The sequence below is a fragment of the Paroedura picta genome, chromosome 4, assembly GCF_049243985.1.
Source record: "Paroedura picta isolate Pp20150507F chromosome 4, Ppicta_v3.0, whole genome shotgun sequence".
Lineage (NCBI taxonomy): Eukaryota > Metazoa > Chordata > Lepidosauria > Squamata > Gekkonidae > Paroedura > Paroedura picta.
This window is the reverse complement of record NC_135372.1, coordinates 137,038,359-137,059,541: the sequence shown is the minus strand read 5'-3', so window position 1 is coordinate 137,059,541 and position 21,183 is coordinate 137,038,359. Positions and strand designations below refer to the sequence as shown.

Sequence of the window (21,183 nt, the reverse complement as noted above, 5' to 3'; positions counted from 1 at the left end):
TTCTCTCCTAGATGGGAAAAGCTTGTGGGACTTCGACAGCACTGGTTTGCCAGCTCTGGATTGGGAAATACCTGGAGATTTTGGGGGTGGAGCCTGGGAAAGGTGAGATTTGGGGAGGGGAGAACTTCAGTAGAGTATCATGCCATAGAATACACCCTCCAAAGCTGCCAGGGAATCTGAGCTCAGTTGCAAATCCAGGAGATCTCTGGGCACCAACCAGAGGATGTCGGTTCTACAACAGCATGAGGAAAAAGGTGACCAAAGCCCAGCAAAATTACCGTCGGGATAGTATTGCTGATTCATGGGCTCTGATGAACTCTGCCCGTGACTGTATTGTTCGCTGTAGTATTCTTCCTGCCCCATGTATTGCTGAGAGGAACCTGAGAAGCGGAACAGCAGTATCTTCGTTAAAGAAGCAGGTGTTGATTAATCGTACGACTGTTCACTGATTAACATCTTCACAAATCTGCACATCAATTAAAAAGAAAACACTCTGGAGAAAACAGCAGTCTGTCTATTTGGACAGGGGGAGCGGGAATGAAACACAGGTTTCTCGCAGAAAAAGGGACGCGAGGCCTGGCCTACCCAAGCGGAAGAAGGAGGTGGAGGAAGAATGCATTGGGTAGCAGGCGATGGACCTCTTCAGATGGCTTATAGTCCATCTACACACCATCACAAGCCCAATTATTGAACACAGCGTGGGGCCCTGTGAGAAATCTTGGGTGGGATGGACTACTTGGAAATGCACTCCCCAATCTCCAGGGTACACCCCAATCTCCTTTGCTCTTGGAAACTTACGAAAACTCACTTCTCACCGCTTCCCCAGTTTTTCAGTGCTCCCCAACCTTTTTCAGGCTAAGGACCAGAGGTGGGGGGGAGGGAGAGCAGTGCTGACCGACGGGCGCAAAGGCGCAGGCGCAGAGCTGCCACACCGGCTCATTTGCACCCATGCCTCCCCTTGGCTTGAGCGATTCGGCCGCCAAAGCAGCCGATCGCTCCCAGCGCAGCGAGCGCCACGCTGCGGGGTGGGGGAGGCATGCCCATTGGTGTGCCGGCGCCTCCCCCCCCCCCGCCACGGCCCGGTACCGAGGGCTTCATGGCCCAGTACCGGGGTGCGGCCCGGGGGTTGGGGAACACTGAATTGACTCAGAGCTGTTCTCACCTTTTTATACTATCTTGAGCATGTTAAGTGTTAAACATATCAGTTTTGAAACCCACCCCCCACCCCATTTTCTTTTGGTTAATATTCAAAGGCTTTTTTTGGGAGGAATACTGGGTGACCCACCATGGATAAATGACCCTATCTTGTTTGTGAGTGGCCCCATTGTGCGGCTTGTGTTATCCTCACAGGAGCCAGCTAGGAAGTCCATTCCTGGCCCACTTTCTCTTTGTCACTCAGCCTAACCTGCCTCACAAGGTTGTTGTGAAGATAAACTGGAAGAAAGGATGATCATGGATGCTTTATGCCTATCTTGCATTGAGCAGAGGGTTGGACTAGATGGCCTGTAGGGTACCAACTATAGGATTCTATGACCGGTTATGCTGATCCAAGCTCCTTTGAGAAATGTTGGGATTGGACAGGTAAATCTAATTAACTATGCCCCCAAACAACTAGTATCAATGATAGACAATTATACACTATGTTATTAATTAAATACCATCATGTTGCAACTGATTCCTGGGGACATGAGGACCATGGGGTTTTCAAGGCAGGTGATAAGCAGAGGTGCTTTGCCACTGTTCACCTGTACACAGCAACCCCATTTTCCTTGATGGGTACTCATGGCTGACCCTGCTTAGCTTCCGAGATCTAATGAGATCAGGCTACTCAGAGATATTCATATTGTTACAAAATACTACATATAGTATTAAAAACACCATTTACAAAAAGCTAGTTTTGCTAGCCACCATAAATGTTCCAAGAAGGGACATTTTCATTGTTTCCTAAAAGCAGAAGAAAAGCCCTTCTGGATCAGACCGGTGGTCCAATGATAAAGCATGAGACCGAGGCCTTCATAAGAACATCAGAACAGCCCTGCTGGATCAGACCAGTGGTCCATCTAGTCCAGCATCCTCTCTCACACAGTGGCCAACCAATTCTTCTGGAGGGCCAGCAACAGGGCAGAGAGGCCAAGGACTTCTCCTGAAGTTGCCTCTTGGCTCTGGGATTCCGAGGCTTAGTGCCTCTGACTGTAAAGGTTCCCCTCAGTCACCATGGCTAGGAGCCATAGATAGGCCATCACTCCATCCTCTGGGAGCCAATTCCTCATTTTAATCGCTTTCTGTGTCAAGTAGGCCCATTCACTGCCACCCTTCCTTTGCAGAAGGGGTTGGGACTGCAGCCGCCTTTGGGGAAACAGAAAGGGGGGGGGCAGAATGGGATGAGTCTACTTCTGAGCTTCAGGGAGACTCAGTTGAAACCCTTTCCCAAAAGTCATTTAAAAGCAAAAGCAAAAGGCCTCACCTCCTGGCACTTCTGACAAAAGCACAACTAAACGAAGGAAGCATACCGACCAACATTGCCTTTCTGGATCCATGGAAATCTTGCCGTTTTCTTGGCTCAGCCCATGTGCAAAAGCAAGGCCCAAGCCCGCAGTGTCAATCCATACCTTGCTGTGAGGGTCGGTAGGGGCCCATTGGCCGCTGGCCCATCATGCTGTTGCCTTGGTTACTCTGGCTCATCATGGCGATGGAAGACTGGCCTTGGTAGTGCTGGCCCCCTCCTTGTGCCGAGTTGTAATGCGATGTGGCTGCCTGCTGGTGCATCATGGAAACTGCAAGACACACATAAACTTGGGTATATTCTCAAATAGACGAATCCAAACACGAGAAGATGCCTTTGTACTGAATCAAGCCATCAGTCTATCAAAGTCAGTATTGTCAGCTCAGGCTGGCAGGCGCTCTCCAGGGTCATTGGTCTTTCACATCCTCTGTTGCCAGAACCTAACTGGAGATGCCAGGGATTCGACCTTCTGCATGCCAAGCAGATGTCCTACCAATGAGCAATGTCCCTGCCCTATATAGCCATGCTGGCAGGGGCTTGTGGTAAATTGTAGTCCATGGACATAACCCCCCCTTCACAAACTACCACCACTCAGCCTCAGAAAGCCCCAAACCTCCAACTGGGTTTCAGAAGAAGGATCTACTGAAGGCAAAATTATAACCAAGCATCACTGCTACGCTCCTGAGAGTGTTCAAACTGACCCTGGGTTTTAAGGAGATGTTCCTCTGAATGAACATGACTACTTGAAACCCCTATTTATCTCTGGAACAAACACACCTAGGATCGGGACAAGCGATTCATTGAGGAAAAGAGAAGCACAGGCTCAGATTTCCTCTGAAATCACTGGGGTTCCAATGGACACAATTGTGCCCTTTGCATGATTGTAAGAAGGTCAGACAAAGCTTGGCGTTCCCAGCAGCTCTATATTGTTGCAGTTTCAAATTGTCCTTTTAGCAAACCCTGCAGGTAGTTTTGTAACTGAACTCCTGTGGATGTTTCCTTCAAAAAGCAGGTATATGGGCTCTAATTCTGACTGGGAACACCCGGGGATTGTGTGTTTGGGCCTCCCCTTTTCCTAATCCAACATGTTCCTGGGGAGCTGATATATTTCCCATTGCGAATATACAGGTCATAAGAACACAAGAGAAGCCGTGTTGGATGAAGCCAATGGCCCGTCCAGTCCAACACTCTGTGTCACATCGTGGCCAAAACCATCAGGAGGTCCCAGCAGGGTCAGAATTCCAGAAGCCCTCCCACTCTTGCCCCCCGAGGCACCAAGAATACAGAGCATCACTGCCCCAGACATAAGAGAAGCCAGTTGGATCAGGCCAGTGGCCCACCAACATTCTGAGTCACACAGTGGCCGAAACCCAGGTGCCATCAGGAGGCCCACAACTCCAGAAGCCCTCCCACTCTTGCCCCCCAGGCACCAAGAATACAGAGCATCACTGCCCCAGACATAAGAGAAGCCAGTTGGATCAGGCCAGTGGCCCACCAACATTCTAAGTCACACAGTGGCCGAAACCCAGGTGCCATCAGGAGGCCCACAACTCCAGAAACCCTCCCACTGTTGCCCCCCAGGCACCAAAAAGAGTGTTCCATATAGACCTTGTGGCTAACAGCCACTGGTGGACATCTGTCCCGTATGCTTCTCCGATACCCTCTTGAAGCTGTCGATGCTTGAAGCCACCACTACTTCCTGCGCCAGAGAATTCCACATGCTATCTGGGTGTAGAAGGACTTCCTTCTCCCTGTTCTAAACCTACAGCTCATTAATTTCATTGGAGTGCCCATGAGTTCTTGTATGGTGAGATAAGTTCTTCTTTCTCTGCCTTCTCTATCCCATGCATAATTTTGTACCCCTTGCATAATTCCTGGGCCTAGGGGTCTGCTGAAACTGAAGCAAAGAATTTTCATGCTTCTGCCCTGAACGAGACTCCCTGCCCCTCCCCCTAGTCCCGTGAACAGCGCTGGTGCCCTAGCTTGCCCCCATCCCTCAATCCCCGCAACCTTTCCCAGTGACAAGCTGACAGCACAACTGTCCTACCGGGATTGGACTGCATGTTGATGTTTGTCCGCGAGACATAGTTGCCTATGGTGCCCTGGTTTTGCATTGGTACATTCTGAGACGCAGGCACCGCGTGGCTGTAGCCGGGTCCGCTTCCGTGGCTGCTGACGGTCATGCTCAGGGAGGTCGTGGGCATGGTGCTCTGTCCTGACTGTTGCATAGACACATGATTGGGACCTAGCAGGAAGTAAGGAGGGAAACAAGAGAAATCATGTGCACCTTACGATGTCCCAGACAGATGGCCCATCAAGGGCAGTATGGTCTATGGCAGCAGCTCTCCAGGGTCTCTGGTGGAAGGTTTATCACATGATAAAGGTAAAGGTATCCCCTGTGCAAGCACCGAGTCATGTCTGACCCTTGGGGTGACGCCCTCTAGTGTTTTCATGGCAGACTCAATACAGGGTGGTTTGCCAGTGCCTTCCCCAGTCATTACCGTTTGCCCCCCAGCAAGCTGGGTACTCATTTTACCAACCTCGGAAGGATGGAAGGCTGAGTCAACCTTGAGCTGGCTGCTGGGATCAAACTCATGAAATTTCGTATTTCTTAAAATGAAGATGCCAGGGATTGAACCTGGGTGTTCTGAATGCAGAGGCTCTGCTATTGAGCCACGGCCCCTCCCTACTCACGGGTTGTTTGGATGCAGGGAACACAGGTTATGAAGAATCTATGGATTTCATGTACTTATTTCTGAGCAAAGGCCAAACACAGAAGCCAAAGGCCAAACACACACAAAGCTGTTTCAGTCTCCAGGGAGTCGGACCAGAACCAACGGGATGAAATTAATTCAAAAGAATTCTCAGCTAAACATCCGGAAGAAGTTCCTGACAGTTAGAGCAGTTCCTCGGTGGAACAGGCTTCCTCGGGAGGTGGTTAGTTTTCCTTCCTTGGATGTTTTAAAGCAGAGGCTAGATAGTCATCTGACAGAAATGATGATTTTATGAACTTAGGCAGATTTTGAGTGGGTGGGCAGGAAGGGATGTGCCAGGGTTTGTCTCTTGTGGCCCTTCCTTGCATGCCCAGGGAATTGCTGGTTGCCACTGTGGGACATTAAGTGAATTCCTTCCAAACCAGGAAGCATTCTGGAGATTTTTGGTGGTGGTGGGGATTCACTTGGCCATGAAATCAGGGTCACTGTAGGTGGGCATGTAGTTGTGAATATGAGCAGGGGGTTGGACTAGATGATCCTGCCCACCCACAGTGACCCCAATTTCATGCAAAGGGATGAATTCCACAGAAAAATCTGGAATGGCAACAGATACCCAGGGTACAGAGATGAATTCTCCAGGAGAAAATGGCTGCTTTGAAGTAGAATTCTGTGGTGTTATATCCTGCTGAGGTTCCATCTCCATCCTAAGCTCCACCCCCAAATCTCCAGGAGTTGGCCACCCTGTAATTTACCCCTCCTTACAGAATTGCCAGATATCGGTTGGGAAATACTGGTAGATTTGGGGAGGTGGAGCCTCAGAAGGAGCCATTTTCTCCAGGGGAATTGATTTGCCTGTAATAGCGGGAGATCTCCAGGGGCCATCCGAGAGTTGGCAATCCTTCCTCCAAGAGACAACACCCCACTGCAGGATACAAGCAGCACCTGCAAGCCCTGAGCTGGATAGCCAAGACCAGGGGTAGTCCACCTGTGGTCCTCCAGATGTTCATGGACTACAATTCCCAGGAGCCCCTGCCAGGTTGACTACCCCTGCTCCAGAGAACACTAGGGGTCATGACAAGGAGGCAGGCCCTGGCGAACCATCTCCAAACATCATAGAATCATAGAGTTGGACGGGACCTCATAGGTCATCTAGTCCAACCCCCTGCACTATGCAGGACACTCACATCCCAATCGCTCATCCACTCTAACCTGCCACTCTCTTGAGCCTACACAGAATCAGCCTCTCCGTCAGATGGCTCTCCAGCCTCTGTTTAAACATTTCCAAAGATGAAGAACCCACCACCTCCCGAGGAAGCCTGTTCCCTCGCCCAGCTGCCATACAACCCTTGGATCTCCTTGCTATCCTACACACACCATATGAGAAGTAAATAAACAAAATAAACAGCAGCAACTGTGCCAGCGGGAACCCATGTGTGCACGGTGAACCACCACCACCACCACCACCCCCGGCCAAGGCTCTCCACTGGCTCTAGCGGCCCCATCATCGACAGCCATCAAACGCAGCATCCGAAAGCGGCGTTTCCGCGAGGCCGCTGTTGCCAGGCAACCGCCCAAAGCTCACCGTTGCTAATCTGGCTCTGCATGAGGGAGGACGGCGGAAGGCCCGTGCCGATGGCATCGCTGAGGTTGCTCTGCGAATGGAGCGATGGGTTGGACGCGCTCTGATTCATCCCTCCCGGGCCCAGGTTCATGTTCTGCGTCGGCGGCTGCAGATGGGAAACAAGGAAGCAGGGGTTTTCGGAGAGAGGGTTCTCAAGCGGGGGACGGGCTGGGATGTCGTGTGCGACACGGAGGGAAAGGGCGAGCGTTTGCAGTCTGGCAGGACCCCGGCTGTTGTTGCTGTGGGCCTTATTGATTCGGGAGTGAATCAGAACGCATCCGCTCACAAATTCCAGTTGGCAGTCCAGCACATACGACCACCTTTTGCTCAAGCAGAGCAGGCAGAACCCAAGGCTGGGAGGAAACGTACTATAGGAGTTTTAGAATTCAAGACAACAGAACGGGAAGTCCAGAGGGGGGGGGGATGAAGGTGGCTGTGCCGTTTTATAGCCTATTTTAAATATATAGAAGGAATTTTGTTGTGGGACACAGTTGTGCACAAACAATGCCACGAGTCAATAGTTTTTTTTTTTTACTCGCTGGAATTCAATGAAGCATTTCACAAACGGTGAAGAAAGCTTCCGTGTTCTATGATTTCTTTGCTTACTGTATGTCCTGCCTTTCTCCTCCAAAGCGGTTGACAATGCTCTCCTCGCCTCCGTCTTATCCTCACAACAACCAGGCGAGGTAGGTTAGGCTGAAAGAGGGGCACCTTTCTGGCACAGCAGGGATCTGAAGCTGGGTTTCCCAGATGGTATTCCGACATTTTAACCATAGCAAGAGGTATTTGACCTCTCAACCTGGTGTTTGACCTCTCAACCCAGCTCAAAAAACGAATTGTGTCAGTTTGGCCCACAGTTACCAGATCCCCCTCTCCCACCCCAATCATCCTTTCCAATGTCCCCTGAAAAATACTCTGCTTTGCCAATTCTAACCGCTCCAAGGAAGTACGTTTGGCCTTAACCAGAGCCAGGACATTTTCAGTCGGGGAATAAGCTCCTGGAGGAGATCCAGGCCCTGTCCACAGGGCCTGAGAGATGGAGCTCTTCCACAAAGCTTTTGGTTGGGCCAATGACTTAATAAAATCTATGGCCCTCCTCTGCAAAACACCCATACTGAGTGACACCCGGGCTTATTCTACACACAACAGATCAGTGGTCCCCAACCTTTTTATCACTGGGGAATGATCAATGCTTGACAATTTTACTGAGGCCCGTGAGGGAGGTATTCTTTTGCCGAGGGACACCGCCACCTGAGCTTTCCTGCCGGCGCCCCTGACTTCCCGCTGCCCACTGGGGGGCGCTTCCAGCAGCAGCTGTGCAGTGCCATGCTGAGGGGGAGCCCCAGTCATGGCGGCCGCTGGAGAGCACCAAAGGTGAGCTGGCAGCAGAGTGGCAGGGCAGCCCCTGAGGCAGCAGTCAGGGAGGAGGACGAAGAGGAGCTGTGGCCTGGTGTCGACTGATCCACGAACCAGTACCGGTCTCCGGGGGTTGGGGACCACTGCAATAGATAATGCACTTTCAATGCACTTTAGAAGTACATTGTCCTGTTCTGCACAGGAGAATCCAGCTGCCAAAGCACACTGAAAGTGCATTATCCAATGTGTGTGGAATTTGGCCCTAGTCCGGAGGCTTATGGACCGTGAATATCTGGAGGCTGCTACTGCTTAACGCTGCCAGTTTCTGTTTTCATTTTGTTTTACACTGTTAACGTCAATGTATTGTGTTGGTTTCTAATTTACCGTTAACTTTAACCCACTTTGTACACGACCCTGAGCCATACTGGGAAGTTAGTATAGAAATTTAACAAATAATAATAGCAATAATACATTCTTAACTTCACTGACAAGTAAATAGCTCAATCAAGCAACAGTGTCTTATAAACCTTGGCAGATGACATGCGAGAATATAGACAATATCTATTTTTAATAACTCCAGAGCAGGGGATGGCCTACTTACTCTCCTTTGCTACTTGCTACAGAGCGTGGCCACCATCTCATCTACCACATCAGCAGGAAATAAACTGGCCAGCTGCAAGAGCAGCAGGGAGCTGGCTGCATCCCAGTGGTGGCTCCTGACCCAGAATTCTTTGAGATAAGCAACAAGTCCTAACTCGAGGGAAAGATATGCCTGGTTTCCAAAATGAGCAGTGTTTGGGGCTCAAACCACCCCAAAATCACATCTCCTTCACTCTTCTAGGTACATTCAAATGATGGTTGAAGGAAAGAACTTTGCATGTCCTTGATATAAAGACCTTAAGAGCAGCATTTTCCCCCAAGTCTGTGTGATGCAGTGATCAGCTTAGGCCTGGAAAGGTTTAGATCCCTATTCAAATCCCTATTCTGCCAAGAATATACCACTGGGTGACTCTCTAACAGCCTAGCCTACCTCACAGGGCAGTTGCGGAGATTCATTCATTTATTTATTTACAATTCAGTTTATTATCCGCCCTTTCTCTTTAGGCTCAAGGCATCATAGTGGACATACAAAAATAAAGTATATATAAAGCAATAAACAATAAATATAGTTTAAAAAGCCAGTGTGATTTAGTGGTTAGAGCGGCAGTTTCTAATTTGGAGAGCTGGGTTTGATTCCCTGCTCCTACACATGCAGCCAGCTGGGTGACCTGAGCTCATCACAGTCCTGATACTACTGTTCTCACAGAGCAGTCCGGTCAGAGCTCTCTAAGCCTCACTTCCCTCACAGGGTGCCTGTTGTGGGGAGAAGAAGGGAAGGCGATTGTAAGCTGCTTTGAGACACCTTCGGGCAGTGAAAAGCAGGGTATTAAAACCAACATCATCTTCTAAACAGCTTAAAAACAACTTACACATACCACCCTCAGCTGGTTTGCTGGATAAGGCAGTATATAAATTAAATAAACAAATAATAAAACAATTAAATCATTATTGCTATTGGAAAAGAAGGAGAGCGGTGTCAGGAAGTTCTCCCAGCCCATGATGGTCTATAACTGGAGCTCTGACAGGGAGGCCAACATAGTTCAGCTATGTTTTTAGGCCTCAGCCACAGGCCTGGTGGAACAGCTCAGCTTTACAAGGCCTGCAGAACCATTCATGGGCCCACGGAGCTTCGATCTCATTTGGGAGAGCATTTCACCAGGCTGGGGCTAGGCTAGAAAAAAGAGAAGAAAGATGCTCTTCTGGGCTGCCTGAGAGAGGGTGAATCCAGGAATTTATTCATTTTTCCCATTCAAAAGCTCCAAGTTATTAGCATCTTTAAACACCACCAATTTATCTAACTTTTATCCCACCCTTTTCCCAAGGAATAAATAAAGAAACTCAGGGTGGCTGACAGGTTTCTCTCCATGCCATCTCACCTCACAACAACCCTGTGAGGTAGGTTAAAACAGACTAAGAGTAAATGTCTGGCCAAAGTCAATCAGCTGAGCCTCAGGGTGGAGTGGGGGTTCGCCTTCATTCCTAATCTCACACTTTAACCAACCAAACCAACACAGGAGCTCTCATCAAATTACATTTGGTGGGTTGTCCTTACCGCTGGAAGCAGGGACTGCATATTCTGGTTAGAATCTGCTATCGTTGCCAAGTAAACCAGGTTTCTGTGCAAGATTTGTTGATATCTGTAGGCAAAAAAATAATAATAACTTACATTTGGAAAAGATGAGCCACATTAGAAAGCTTCTCCATCCTTTCCTAACTTATTATCTCTCTTTTGCTTCCACAGGACTTCAGTTGATATCTAATTTAACTTGCCTTTGGTATTCTGTGAACAGTTCCACAGGGCTTATAAGCAAGAGCTGTTTCACCGGGCCTATGCTTCCGGCCCCGAAAATGAACATCTAAAGTTCCGTTGACCTCCTTACCTAATTATGTTGAACTAATTATTATCTGGCACCCCTTCGACTCCGCTCTGAGCGGGAGACAGCCTAGGCGAATTCTCAATTTAAGCTTATGACAATTTGGATTTTAACTTATCCTCTGGCTGAGTAAGAAAGGTCCAAGCAAGGAATCGTGCTTGCCAGGTATGGATGGGGCGCAACTGTCAGTCAAAAATTTGTGTTCATGGAGGCACAGGTCATGAGAGTAGCACAGCTGGCATTCTTCCACCTCCCCGAAGCCAAACGACTAGCACCATACTTAGAATCATAGAGTTAGAAAGGGGCCATACAGGCCATCTAGTCCAACCCCCTGCTCAACGTGGGATCAGCCCAAAGCATCCTAAAGCATCCAAGAAAAGTGTGCATCCAACCTTTGCTTGAAGACTGCCAGTGCGGGGGAGCTCACCACCTCCTTAGGCCCCAGAACAGCTAGTCACAGTCATCCATGCAAGTCACCTCTAGACTGTACTTCTGCAACTCGCTCTTAACCTGGCTCTGGAAACTGCAACTGGTCCAGAACGCAGCAGCCAAGGTCCTTACTGGAACGCCCCGGAGGGCACACATTCAACCTGTGCTCCAACAGCTGAACTGGTTACTGGTTGAGTTCAGGATCAAGTTTAAGGGATTGGTTCTTACCCATAAGGCCATTCGCAGTCTGGGACATGTGTATCGAGAGACCGCCTTTCTATCTACACCACCCAAAGAGCACGGCGCTCTGCAAATACCAACCAGTTGGTGATATCTGGCCTCAACCAGGGCCAGGACATTTTTCCATCCAGGCCCCGACCTGGTGGAATGAGCTCCCGGAGAAGACCTGGGCCTTAGAATCATAGAATCATAGAGCTGAATGACAATGGCTCTCTCATTCAAGGTGCAGAATGTCACCAGACCCAAACAGCACCCCCAAGCACAGGCAGTCCCAGCCCATGGCAGCCTTTCCCCAACAGATGAACCCAATGCCGTGATATGACCTCTGTCAATTCTGCCCTAAATGGGCTGCATTCATGTCAGGGTGAACATTGGGCTGCCATGTTCTTCCCAGACCCTGGTGGAAGGGGTGGGGATGAAGGGGTGCCAGCTCCAGGTTGGGAAACCCCTGGCGATTGCAGGGTGGAACCTGGGGAAGACAGGGTCCTCAAAGAATCCGAGAGGAACTGATCTCTGGAGATGAGTTGTAATTCTGGGGTGGGGGGGGGCAGGTCCCTTAGCTACAGCATTTGAGACAAACCAGTTGCAAATGATGGCTGTGTTACATGGATACTCATCCTGTCTTCACCTCACAGCGAATGCTTGTACATCATGCATGTACATGCACATATCAGTTTGTAAAAAATTGCCAACATATGTTCCATCTGCAAGTGAAACCAAAGACCGGTACCTGGATAAATGGGAGCTTAAATCAACTTGCTTGCCTCTACTTGAGTTGCCTCTACTTGAGTTGCCTCTACCTTGAATTGCCTCTACCTTGAATTTCACATGAGAATCAACACATGTACTCAAAGAAAACCAAGGATAGCACAGATTTTGAGGTTGTTCACTAACTTAATAACAGGGCTAGTGTAATCTGGTTTGTGTATGCATCCTCAAGGAGACCAGTTCATAGAATCATAGAATCACAGAGTTGGAAGGGAACTCATGGGTCATCTAGTCCAACCCCCTGCACTATGCAGGAACTTACAACCCTATCGCTCATCCACTGTAAGCTTCCACCCCCTTAGGCTTTCACAGAATCAGCCTCTCCGTCAGATGGCTATCCAGCCTCTGTTTAAAAATTTCCAAAGATGGAGAACCCACCACCTCCTGAGGAAGCCTGTTCCACTGAAGAACCGCTCTAACTGTCAGGAACTTCTTCCGGATGTTTAGACGGAATTTCTTTTGAATTAATTTCATCCCATTGGTTCTGGTCCGTACCTCCGGGGCAATAGAGAACAACTCTGCTCCATACTCTATATGGCACTCTTTTAAAAGAAATAAAACATGTGCTTTGTTTCTCAAGAACCTAAACAGGGATATGGTTATGTCTCTGAAAGGTTTATTTCAAAATCAGCAGGTCAAAGAGTCTGCCTTTAAAAATAGAAACTGATTCAGGTGTTCTCAAAATAACAGGTTTCTCTCTCTCTCTCTCTCTTTCTCACACACACACAGAGTAGCCCAAATAGCGGTTCAACAAGCATCAATACTCACTGAGTACATTCTGCTGTTTTGCCCTTGCTTTGATAGTCCATAATACACTGTATTAGATGGTGGTTCTCATCCAACATCTGCATTTAAAAGGAAGAAGAAAGAAAAAGATCCAAAGATCAAAGGCAGAAAAATATGATCAAAACAAAACACAGAGGTCATTCTCCTTTTATTATGCAAAACTTTCTGCAATCTTTGTTTTTCACCTGACCTTCAGGCATGTGTTTTAATCACTGTTAAAATACTTGAGAATACTGAATACATGAAGCTGTGTCACACTGAAGAAGCTAGTTATTTGTACAACACATTTTTACTACCCAACGGCTTCCGTTTCTCACCCCTCAACAGACACCCTGGTGGGACTGAGAGAGCTCTAACAGAACTGCTCTCTGAGAACAGTCCTAAGAGAACTGTGACTGGCCCAGGGTCACCCAGCTGGCTGCAGGTGGAGGAATGGGAAATCAAACCCGGCTCTCCAGATCACAGGCAGCCACTCTTAGAATCATAGAATCCTAGAGTTGGAAGGGATCTCCTGGGTCATCTAATCCAACCCCCAGCACTATGCAGGACACTCACAACCGTATCACTCATCCACTGTTACCTGCCACCCCCTTGAACCTTCACAGAATCAGCCTCTCCATCTTAACTGCCATGCCAGGCTGGCTCTCAGCCTGAGCATCTGTCCATCAAGGTCAGGATCATCTCCTCACACTGGTCTCTGAGAGCCAGTTTGGTGTAGTGGTTAAGAGTGCGGACTTCTAATCTGGCATGCCGGGTTCGATTCTGCACTCCCCCACATGCAGCCAGCTGGGTGACCTTGGGCTCGCCACGGCACTGATAAAACTGTTCTGACTGAGCAGTGATATCAGGGCTCTCTCAGCTTCACCCACCCCACAGAGTGTCTGTTGTGGGGAAAGGAATGGGAAGGCGACCGTAAGCCGCTTTGAGCCTCCTTCGAGTAGGGAAAAGTGGCATATAAGAACCAACTCTTCTTCTTCTTCAACCAGTTCCTTTTAACTGGAGATGCCAGAGAGGGGATCTGGATCCTTCTGCTATGCCAAGAAAACATAAATGGAACAATTCAGTGGAACAAGCGATCTCATAACTAAATCGTGTCATATAGGGACGTATTCACCAAGGGGGCAGAACACTTAGAATTCTTTTCCCTAAAGAGATTGGTTGTGGGGGTTCCCCCCATTAAAAAGATGACCAAAGGGGGGAGGGAATGATAAGAGATTTATAGCAGACAAAGGAAACTTTTTTCTCCCACTTTCTTAATAAGAAAATGTGCAGGCACACTATGGATTTGGTGGGCGGAAGATTCAGAACAAGCACAAGGGAGTCATCCTTTACAGCAGGGATAGTGCTGGCAGGGGCACATGGGAACGTATATTAGCCATGATGGGTAAATGGAGCCTTTATGTTCAGAGGCAATATACCAGTATATTACAAAGATGAAGAAGAGTTGGTTCTTATATGCCGTTCTCTACCCGAAGGAGGCTCAGAAAGGCTTACAGTTGCCTTCCCTTTCCTCTCCCGACAACAGACGCCCTGTGTGAGGGAGGTGAGGCTGAGAGAGCCCTGAAATTTCTGCTTGGTCAGAACAGGTTTAACAGTGCTGCAAGGAGCCCAAGGTTACTCAGCTGGCTGCATGTGGGGGAGTGCAAAATTGAACCCAGCTTGCCAGATTAGAAGTCCACACTCCGAATTGGCTGGAAGACAGCAGTGGGGGAAGCCTTGGTCTCCATGTCCTGCTTAAAGGCTTTCTGAGGCATCCAGTTGGTCACTGTGTGAAATAATATGCTAGACCAGAGGGGCCTCAGGTAAGGTTGCCAAGCTCCTGGTGGTGCCTGGAGATTTCTTGGTTCTGCAACTGCTCTCCAGATTAGAAAGATGAGTCCCCATGGAAAAGATGGCTTTTTTGAAGGACTGAATCATAGAATCATAGAATAATGGAGTTGGAAGGGATCTCCTGGGTCATCTAGTCCAACCCCCTGCACTATGCAGGACACTCACAACCCTATCACTCATCCACTGTCACCTGTCACCCCCTTGAGCCTTCACAGAATCAGCCTCTCTATTAGATGGCTATTCAGCCTCTATTCAGCAAGTGCTGGCAAGGGCTCATGGGAATTGTAGTCCATAGACATCTGGAGAGCCACAGTTTGGCCACACATGAGCTAGGTAGAGTGTGAGAGTAAAGTAACTCTACCTATAAGTTTGAACTGATTATTTCCATTCCATGATATTGCATCTCGGGAAGTGTGCATGCACTATATATTTCTGGTACGGCCTTGGAGAAGGAGTGTGTCTCATGGCTTAAGTGCCACTCAGCACTTAACACCCATGCAGGGTGGCTGTCCCACCCCTGAGTGCCTCCTCCTCCAACCAGCTTCCCTGTCTGTCCAGCGGCCAGCCAATCGCCTTCCGTCTCCCATCCTGACCACCCCCTCCTGCTTCTACTTCCCTCCGAGGCTCGGAGGCTGCAGATCCTTGCCATGTGAGAGCTGCCCCTGCTGGTGAGTTCCATGACAGCTGCCTGCAGCCTTTCCATGTCCTGGGGGGAGGGAGAGGCTGTACTCAGAGTTCTTCCACCCCACCCCCCAATCTAACCCCCGTTGTATTCCTGAATGCAACGGGCTTGGCCCCTAGTACCTTGAATAAAACTTTGTTGTTCTTAAAGGTGCCACTGGACTCTCAATTTGTTCTGCGCCTTCAGACCAACACGGCTAACTGCTTGAATTGAGCATTCCTGTCTAGCCTCTGTTTAAAAACTTCCAAAGGAGGAGAACCCACCACCTCCCGAGGAAGCCTGTTCCACTGAGGAACCACTCTAATGGACAGGAACTTCTTCCGGATGTACCTCAGTGCCTGAATGGTTCTTTTTGGTACATGAGCAGGAAAAAACTTCTAACTCTTCACCTACAAGTATCAGATTTTTAAGCAAGAGCTCTCTCTATTCATCGCCAGGAAAAGAATATCCTTCCAAATTCCTAAGCAGTTAACATCCAATTTTTCTGCATCACAGGGGATCAATCCCTAGGGATCCTTCCATCCTGCCGCTCATCAATTGCAAATACTTTCCTAATACTGAAAGTCAATCCACCCTTCCGTAATTCAAATAAACTGAATCTAGTCCTATCCCCCGTGGAGGCAGTGAGCAATTTTTCTCCTCCATCCCCTTAAAAATATTTTAAAACAGCCAAGATGTACCTCCGTCATTTGTCTTCCCTCTTGGCAAAACGTGCAATGGTCCCGCGGCCATATTTTCTAAAGTACTATCAAGATACATGAAATACGCTAGGAATACATTAAAACTGACTCTCTTATCCCCTGCCACGGGACACCAAACTAAACTTCAAAGTGTCTGCAGTTTGGTCAGATTTCAAATCAGCCCTATTGGTCAACCACATATTTGTAACCTCCACTGGGAACCCCAAACATCCAGGGTCTCTGGTCTTCCCCCATAATCTGAGGGAACATGATGGATTTTGCCGTTGCATTTATAACTTTTCTCCCCAGTGGAGACTTGAAGCGGCTTAAAAGGTCACACACACCCCTTCATTTTCTCATCCCCCTCTGTGAGGCAGGCCAGGCTGCCCCACGGCAACCCTGCAAGCTTCCATAATAGAACTGGGAATTTGAAACTGGTGGGGATTCAACCTAGGTCATAAAACCATTAAGTACATTAGAAGAGCCCTGCTGGATCTGACCAGTGGTCCATCTAGTCCAGCATCCTGTCTCATACAGTGGCCAGCCAGTTCCTCTGGAGGGCCAGGAACAGGGCATAGAGGCTGAGGCCTTCATAAGGACATAGGAAGAGCCCTGATGGGTCAGATCTGTGAGGGTCCATCCAATCCAGCATCCTGCCTCACACAGCAGCTAACCAGTTCCTCTGCAGAGCCAGCAACAGGGAAGGGATGCTGACGGCTTCTTAAGAACATCAGAAGAGCCCAGCTGTATCAGACCAACAGTCCATGTAGTCCAGCATCCTGCCTCATATAATAGCCAGCCAGTTCTTCTGGAAAGGCAACACCAGGGGTGTATTTATTTATTTTTGCGATATTTATATACCATCCTCCCCCGAGGCCTTCCTCTGAGGTTGCCTCCTGGATCTGGGATTCAGCGGTTCAGTGCCTCTGAATGTGGAGGGTCCCATGTCACCGTGGCTACTACCCACTTGATAGACATCCTCCAGGAATCTCTCTAATCCAGCCTTTTCCAACTTTTTTACCATTGAGAAAGCCCTGAAACATTTTTTCAGATTCAACAAACCCCAGAAGTGGCATGATCGTGCAGAATATAGAAGAAGAAGAAGAAGAGTTGGTTCTTATATGCCGCTTTTCCCTACCCGAAGGAGGCTCAAAGCGGCTTACAGTCGCCTTCACATTCCTCTCCCCACAACAGACACCCTGTGGGGTGGGTGAAGTTGAGAGAGCCCTGATATCACTGCTCGGTCAGAACAATTTTATCAGTGCCGTGGCGAGCCCAAGGTCACCCAGCTGGATGCATGTGGGGGAGCGTAGAATCGAACCCGGCTCGCCAGATTAGAAGTCCGCACTCCTAACCACTACACCAAACTGCTGGACTTGATGGGCCTTCGGTCTGATGGAACCTGGCTCTAGAATCCTAGAGTTGGAAGGGACCTCCTGGGTCATCTAGTCCAACCCCCTGCACTAGGCAGGGCACTCACAACCCTATCACTCATCCACTGTTGGGAAGTTGGGAAGCAGAGCTGTGGACATGCCTACCTGGGGCCCCTCCCCTCCCCACATCTTCCAGGCCCATCAGTGGCTATTTTGGGTGGGGCGGGTGAGTCAACATGTCCATATATGGTGTTATGACCCGAAACATGTTTCATAAATATAAAAAATAAATAATTAACTCCCACCCATTCGGGAAACCCTTCCAGGGCCATCAAGAAACCCCAGGGTTTCACGAAACCCTAGTTGAGAGAGCCGGCTCTAATCCAGGGGTAGTCAACCTGTGGCCCTCCAGATGTCCATGGACTACAATTCCCATGAGCCCCTGCCAGCAAACGCTGTGGAGCTGTCAGGCAGAGGCGCGCTGACAGCTCCAAGCTGGAGCCTAGATTCTTAGGCATCGATGGGCAATGAAGAGAGATGGGTAGAGCTGCACAGTGAAGAAAATATGGATTCAGGTTACGGGAACAGCACAGGAGGAAGGGAAGGTGTAAGCCCCCGGGTTCCCCATAGTATGAACACACAAAAACACATGAAGCTAGCGTACCGAAGCAGACCCTCTGACTATCAAGGTATTGCCTGCTCAGGCAGACAGCGGCTTTCCAGGGTTTCGCACTGAGGTCCTTCAGCGTGGTGGAGTAGGAAAAGAGCAGTGGATTCTAATATGGAGAACGCAGTTTGATTCCCCACTCCTCCACATGCAGCCAGCTGGGTGACCTTGGCCTAGTCCTGTCAGAGCTCTCTCAGTCCCACCTACCCTGCAGGGTATAAAAACCACCCTGTCTTCTTGTTCTACTGGAGATGCCAGGGATTGAACTTGGGACCTTCTGCATGCCAAGCAGATGCTCTATAACTGAGCCACGGCCCCTCCTATTGTGACAACAGGTGTTGTGAAATATCTGGGACTGATCTGTGACCCGGAGCGCCCTACCCGGCTTCAATTCTTCCCTCCACCATGGGCTCGTTAGTTGGTGAGTTGCATGCTCGCGTCCCTATACTCCCGCTAAGCAGGGACCCAAACAACAGACAAGCTATCGAGTAACCATATGCATCATGGTTATAATATACCTGAAGTGCTTTGAAGTGCTATTAGCCCTCTACAAGCATTACTCCTGAGCTGTTTGCACATTTATGGGTCGAATCAGAGACTGAAGGATGCTGAAATGCAGAGTCCTGCTTTAGACACTCCTGTATCCTGGAATCGCAACTCTAGAAGTCTTATGTTGCATGCCCAACAAGTGAATCAGAAGTTCAGGTGAGAGGATAGGGTGTCCCCGGGCTTTCTCACGTGTCTCCTTTTCACCCAGGGATAAATGGCCATGGTCCAGAGTCATTTAGCATGGGCAAGGTCAGGCTGTATTCTTAACTCTCCATATCAGCGGGACTTAAAAGGGTTTAACTTTGGCTGGGTCATGCCCCCTCTAAGCAATTATAATCTTGTTATCGCTGATTAGAACAGTTGCTAAGAATCACCTAAACACGTGGGCTGCGCTTGCATGGCTCAGAGCCCCCAAAACCTTGGTCATGTGTGTTGTAACTCGGGAAAAGGCCTTATAGAAGTATCGGGTTGGAAGGGACCATACAGGCCATCTAGTCCAACCCCCTGCTCGATGCAGGATCAGCCTAAAACATCCATGAATGTTAGACCCAGGCTTTCTCAACCAGGGGTTTGTGAAGCTCTGGGGTTTCTTGACGGCCCTGGAAGGGTTTCCCAAATGAGTGGGAGTTCATTCATTTTAAAATATATATATATATTAATTTGTTAAACATTTATTGGGGGATATGACCATAAACAGTCGTGTTGATCCAACCCACCCCCTCCCAAAATGGCCTGGAGGGGGTGGGAAGGGGAGAGGCCCTGGGTGGGCATGTCCACAGCTCTGCTTCCCAACCATCTTCTGCCTGATTGTGCCACTTCTGGGGTTTCTCGAAGCCTGAAGAATGTCTCAGGGGTTTCTCAACATCCTGTTCAGTACTGACTATAGCATGATGGTGAGAGGTCACCATCTGAGGGACCCAGAACTCAAGCCTCGCTATGTCATGGAAGCCTACTGGGTGATTTCGAGACAGTTACACACTCTCAGCCTGTCCTACCTGTTGTGGGGATTAAATGGAGCAGAGGGGAATAATGTAAGCCCCCTCCCTTGGTGCTTTATGGACACTCAAATAGTTATTAATAACAACAATAATAACATTCTAAGATCAGGGTCCTGATGGAGCTATCACAGTACCACCGGGCCTGTAAAATTGGCACTTTCCCACCAGGCTTATGGATGAGATTAGGGCAGTTTAACATCATTCCCCCCCCCCCTTCCTCTGTTGGCACATAACACCAACCCTGCGGGCCAGATGGAGGATGGCTCCACCCTGCACAGAGATTCGTATCACGAGTGAGGCCATCTTTGTCATCGGACATACTAAACACTGTGAGAACTGTAACACTTCTGTAGAAGCTGAAGAGTGTGAGGATGTGTTCCTTGGCTTGACACACAAGTTGCCTTGATCAGAGGAAGGCCCTTGGGGCTACCAAAATCACACCAGCCACTCTTCCGGGTCACTTGGCAGAAGGTGTTTCAGTCGAATTTCTTCCAGGCCAGACTGGCCAAGGAGTCTTTTTTTTGGGGGGGGGAGGGGGGAATCATCTGGGGATGGAATCGGGGTCACTGTGGGTGGGCAGGCAGTAAAAAGCAGGGCACACCCCCCCCCCCGCCCCAGCTCCTTTTCAAGGCCTTTTCAATTGCCTGCCTCCATGCAGCGACCGTGGAACCCCTTGGGGGTCCCTCCCATCCACGTACTGACCCGGCCCGGCCCTGCTGCGTTCCTGAGATCCGTTGAGATCACGCAAGCCGGGGGACAGTAAGCTTTCACTCCCATCTGGAACAAGCCACAGAGACTGACAAGAGCATTCCGGAGCAAGCCCCCTCTCTGCCGCCACCCTCAAGCTACCCCCTGGCCTTTTGCAAACGCCAACCTGTCTGCCTAGGAGGAAGAACGCTGCAGATTTCTCCTCCACCGTCTCCTTCCAGCGCCAGCCATCCCGACTGATGGGGAGGCCTCCAGGCTCTAGCTCTGAACGCCAAACTCCAGGAGGACCAACCGGGTCTTCCCCCCACCCCCTTCCTCTTGCTAGCGCCCTGCCTTGGCAACGGAGGGAGGGGACACCCGCCTGGCATTGTCTAGGCATTCCAACAAATCGGTTCCTCGTGACGGACACCTCCGCACCTCTCCCCTTATTTGCAGTTCCTTCTCCAGGAATGGGAGGAGGGGTGTGTGTGTGTGTGTTATTTGGGGAGGTGATTTCATTCCGGGTTGGGGGGGGGGAGAGGGCGTCCTTCTTCCCAGAGCGGCCCTGCCAACTTGCCCTCCAGGGAAACCCCTGCCTGGTTCTCCCCTGGTCAGGTTGCCTTTCCCCTCGATGCCTAGCAGCATAATAATAAAGCCCACGGGCGCTTGGGGAATAAGGCCCGCAATGAAAAGCGGGTCAGAGGGTGGGTGGGAGGGGGGGGCGTTCCAAAGGCGCCCCCCCTTCGCCCTTTGATTTTTAAAAACCCAGATTAATCAATGGGGTTGGAGGGGGGGGGGGCTTGCATAGGGAAAGCAGCGATTCCCG

The 21,183-nt window shown here is 49.6% G+C and overlaps 1 protein-coding gene across 1 annotated transcript in view; it reads right to left on the bottom strand.

The window, feature by feature from the left end:
* SS18L1 (SS18L1 subunit of BAF chromatin remodeling complex) overlaps window positions 1-21,183 on the bottom strand; it is a 37,485-nt gene that overhangs the window by 15,090 nt on the left and 1,212 nt on the right. The window contains exons 2-7 of the mRNA XM_077335776.1: window positions 12,874-12,950; window positions 10,347-10,431; window positions 6,800-6,944; window positions 4,551-4,748; window positions 2,610-2,774; window positions 279-380 (exon numbers count right to left, since the gene is read on the bottom strand). Coding sequence (XP_077191891.1) covers window positions 279-380; window positions 2,610-2,774; window positions 4,551-4,748; window positions 6,800-6,944; window positions 10,347-10,431; window positions 12,874-12,950 — 772 coding nt within the window. The remainder of the gene's footprint in view (window positions 1-278; window positions 381-2,609; window positions 2,775-4,550; window positions 4,749-6,799; window positions 6,945-10,346; window positions 10,432-12,873; window positions 12,951-21,183) is intronic.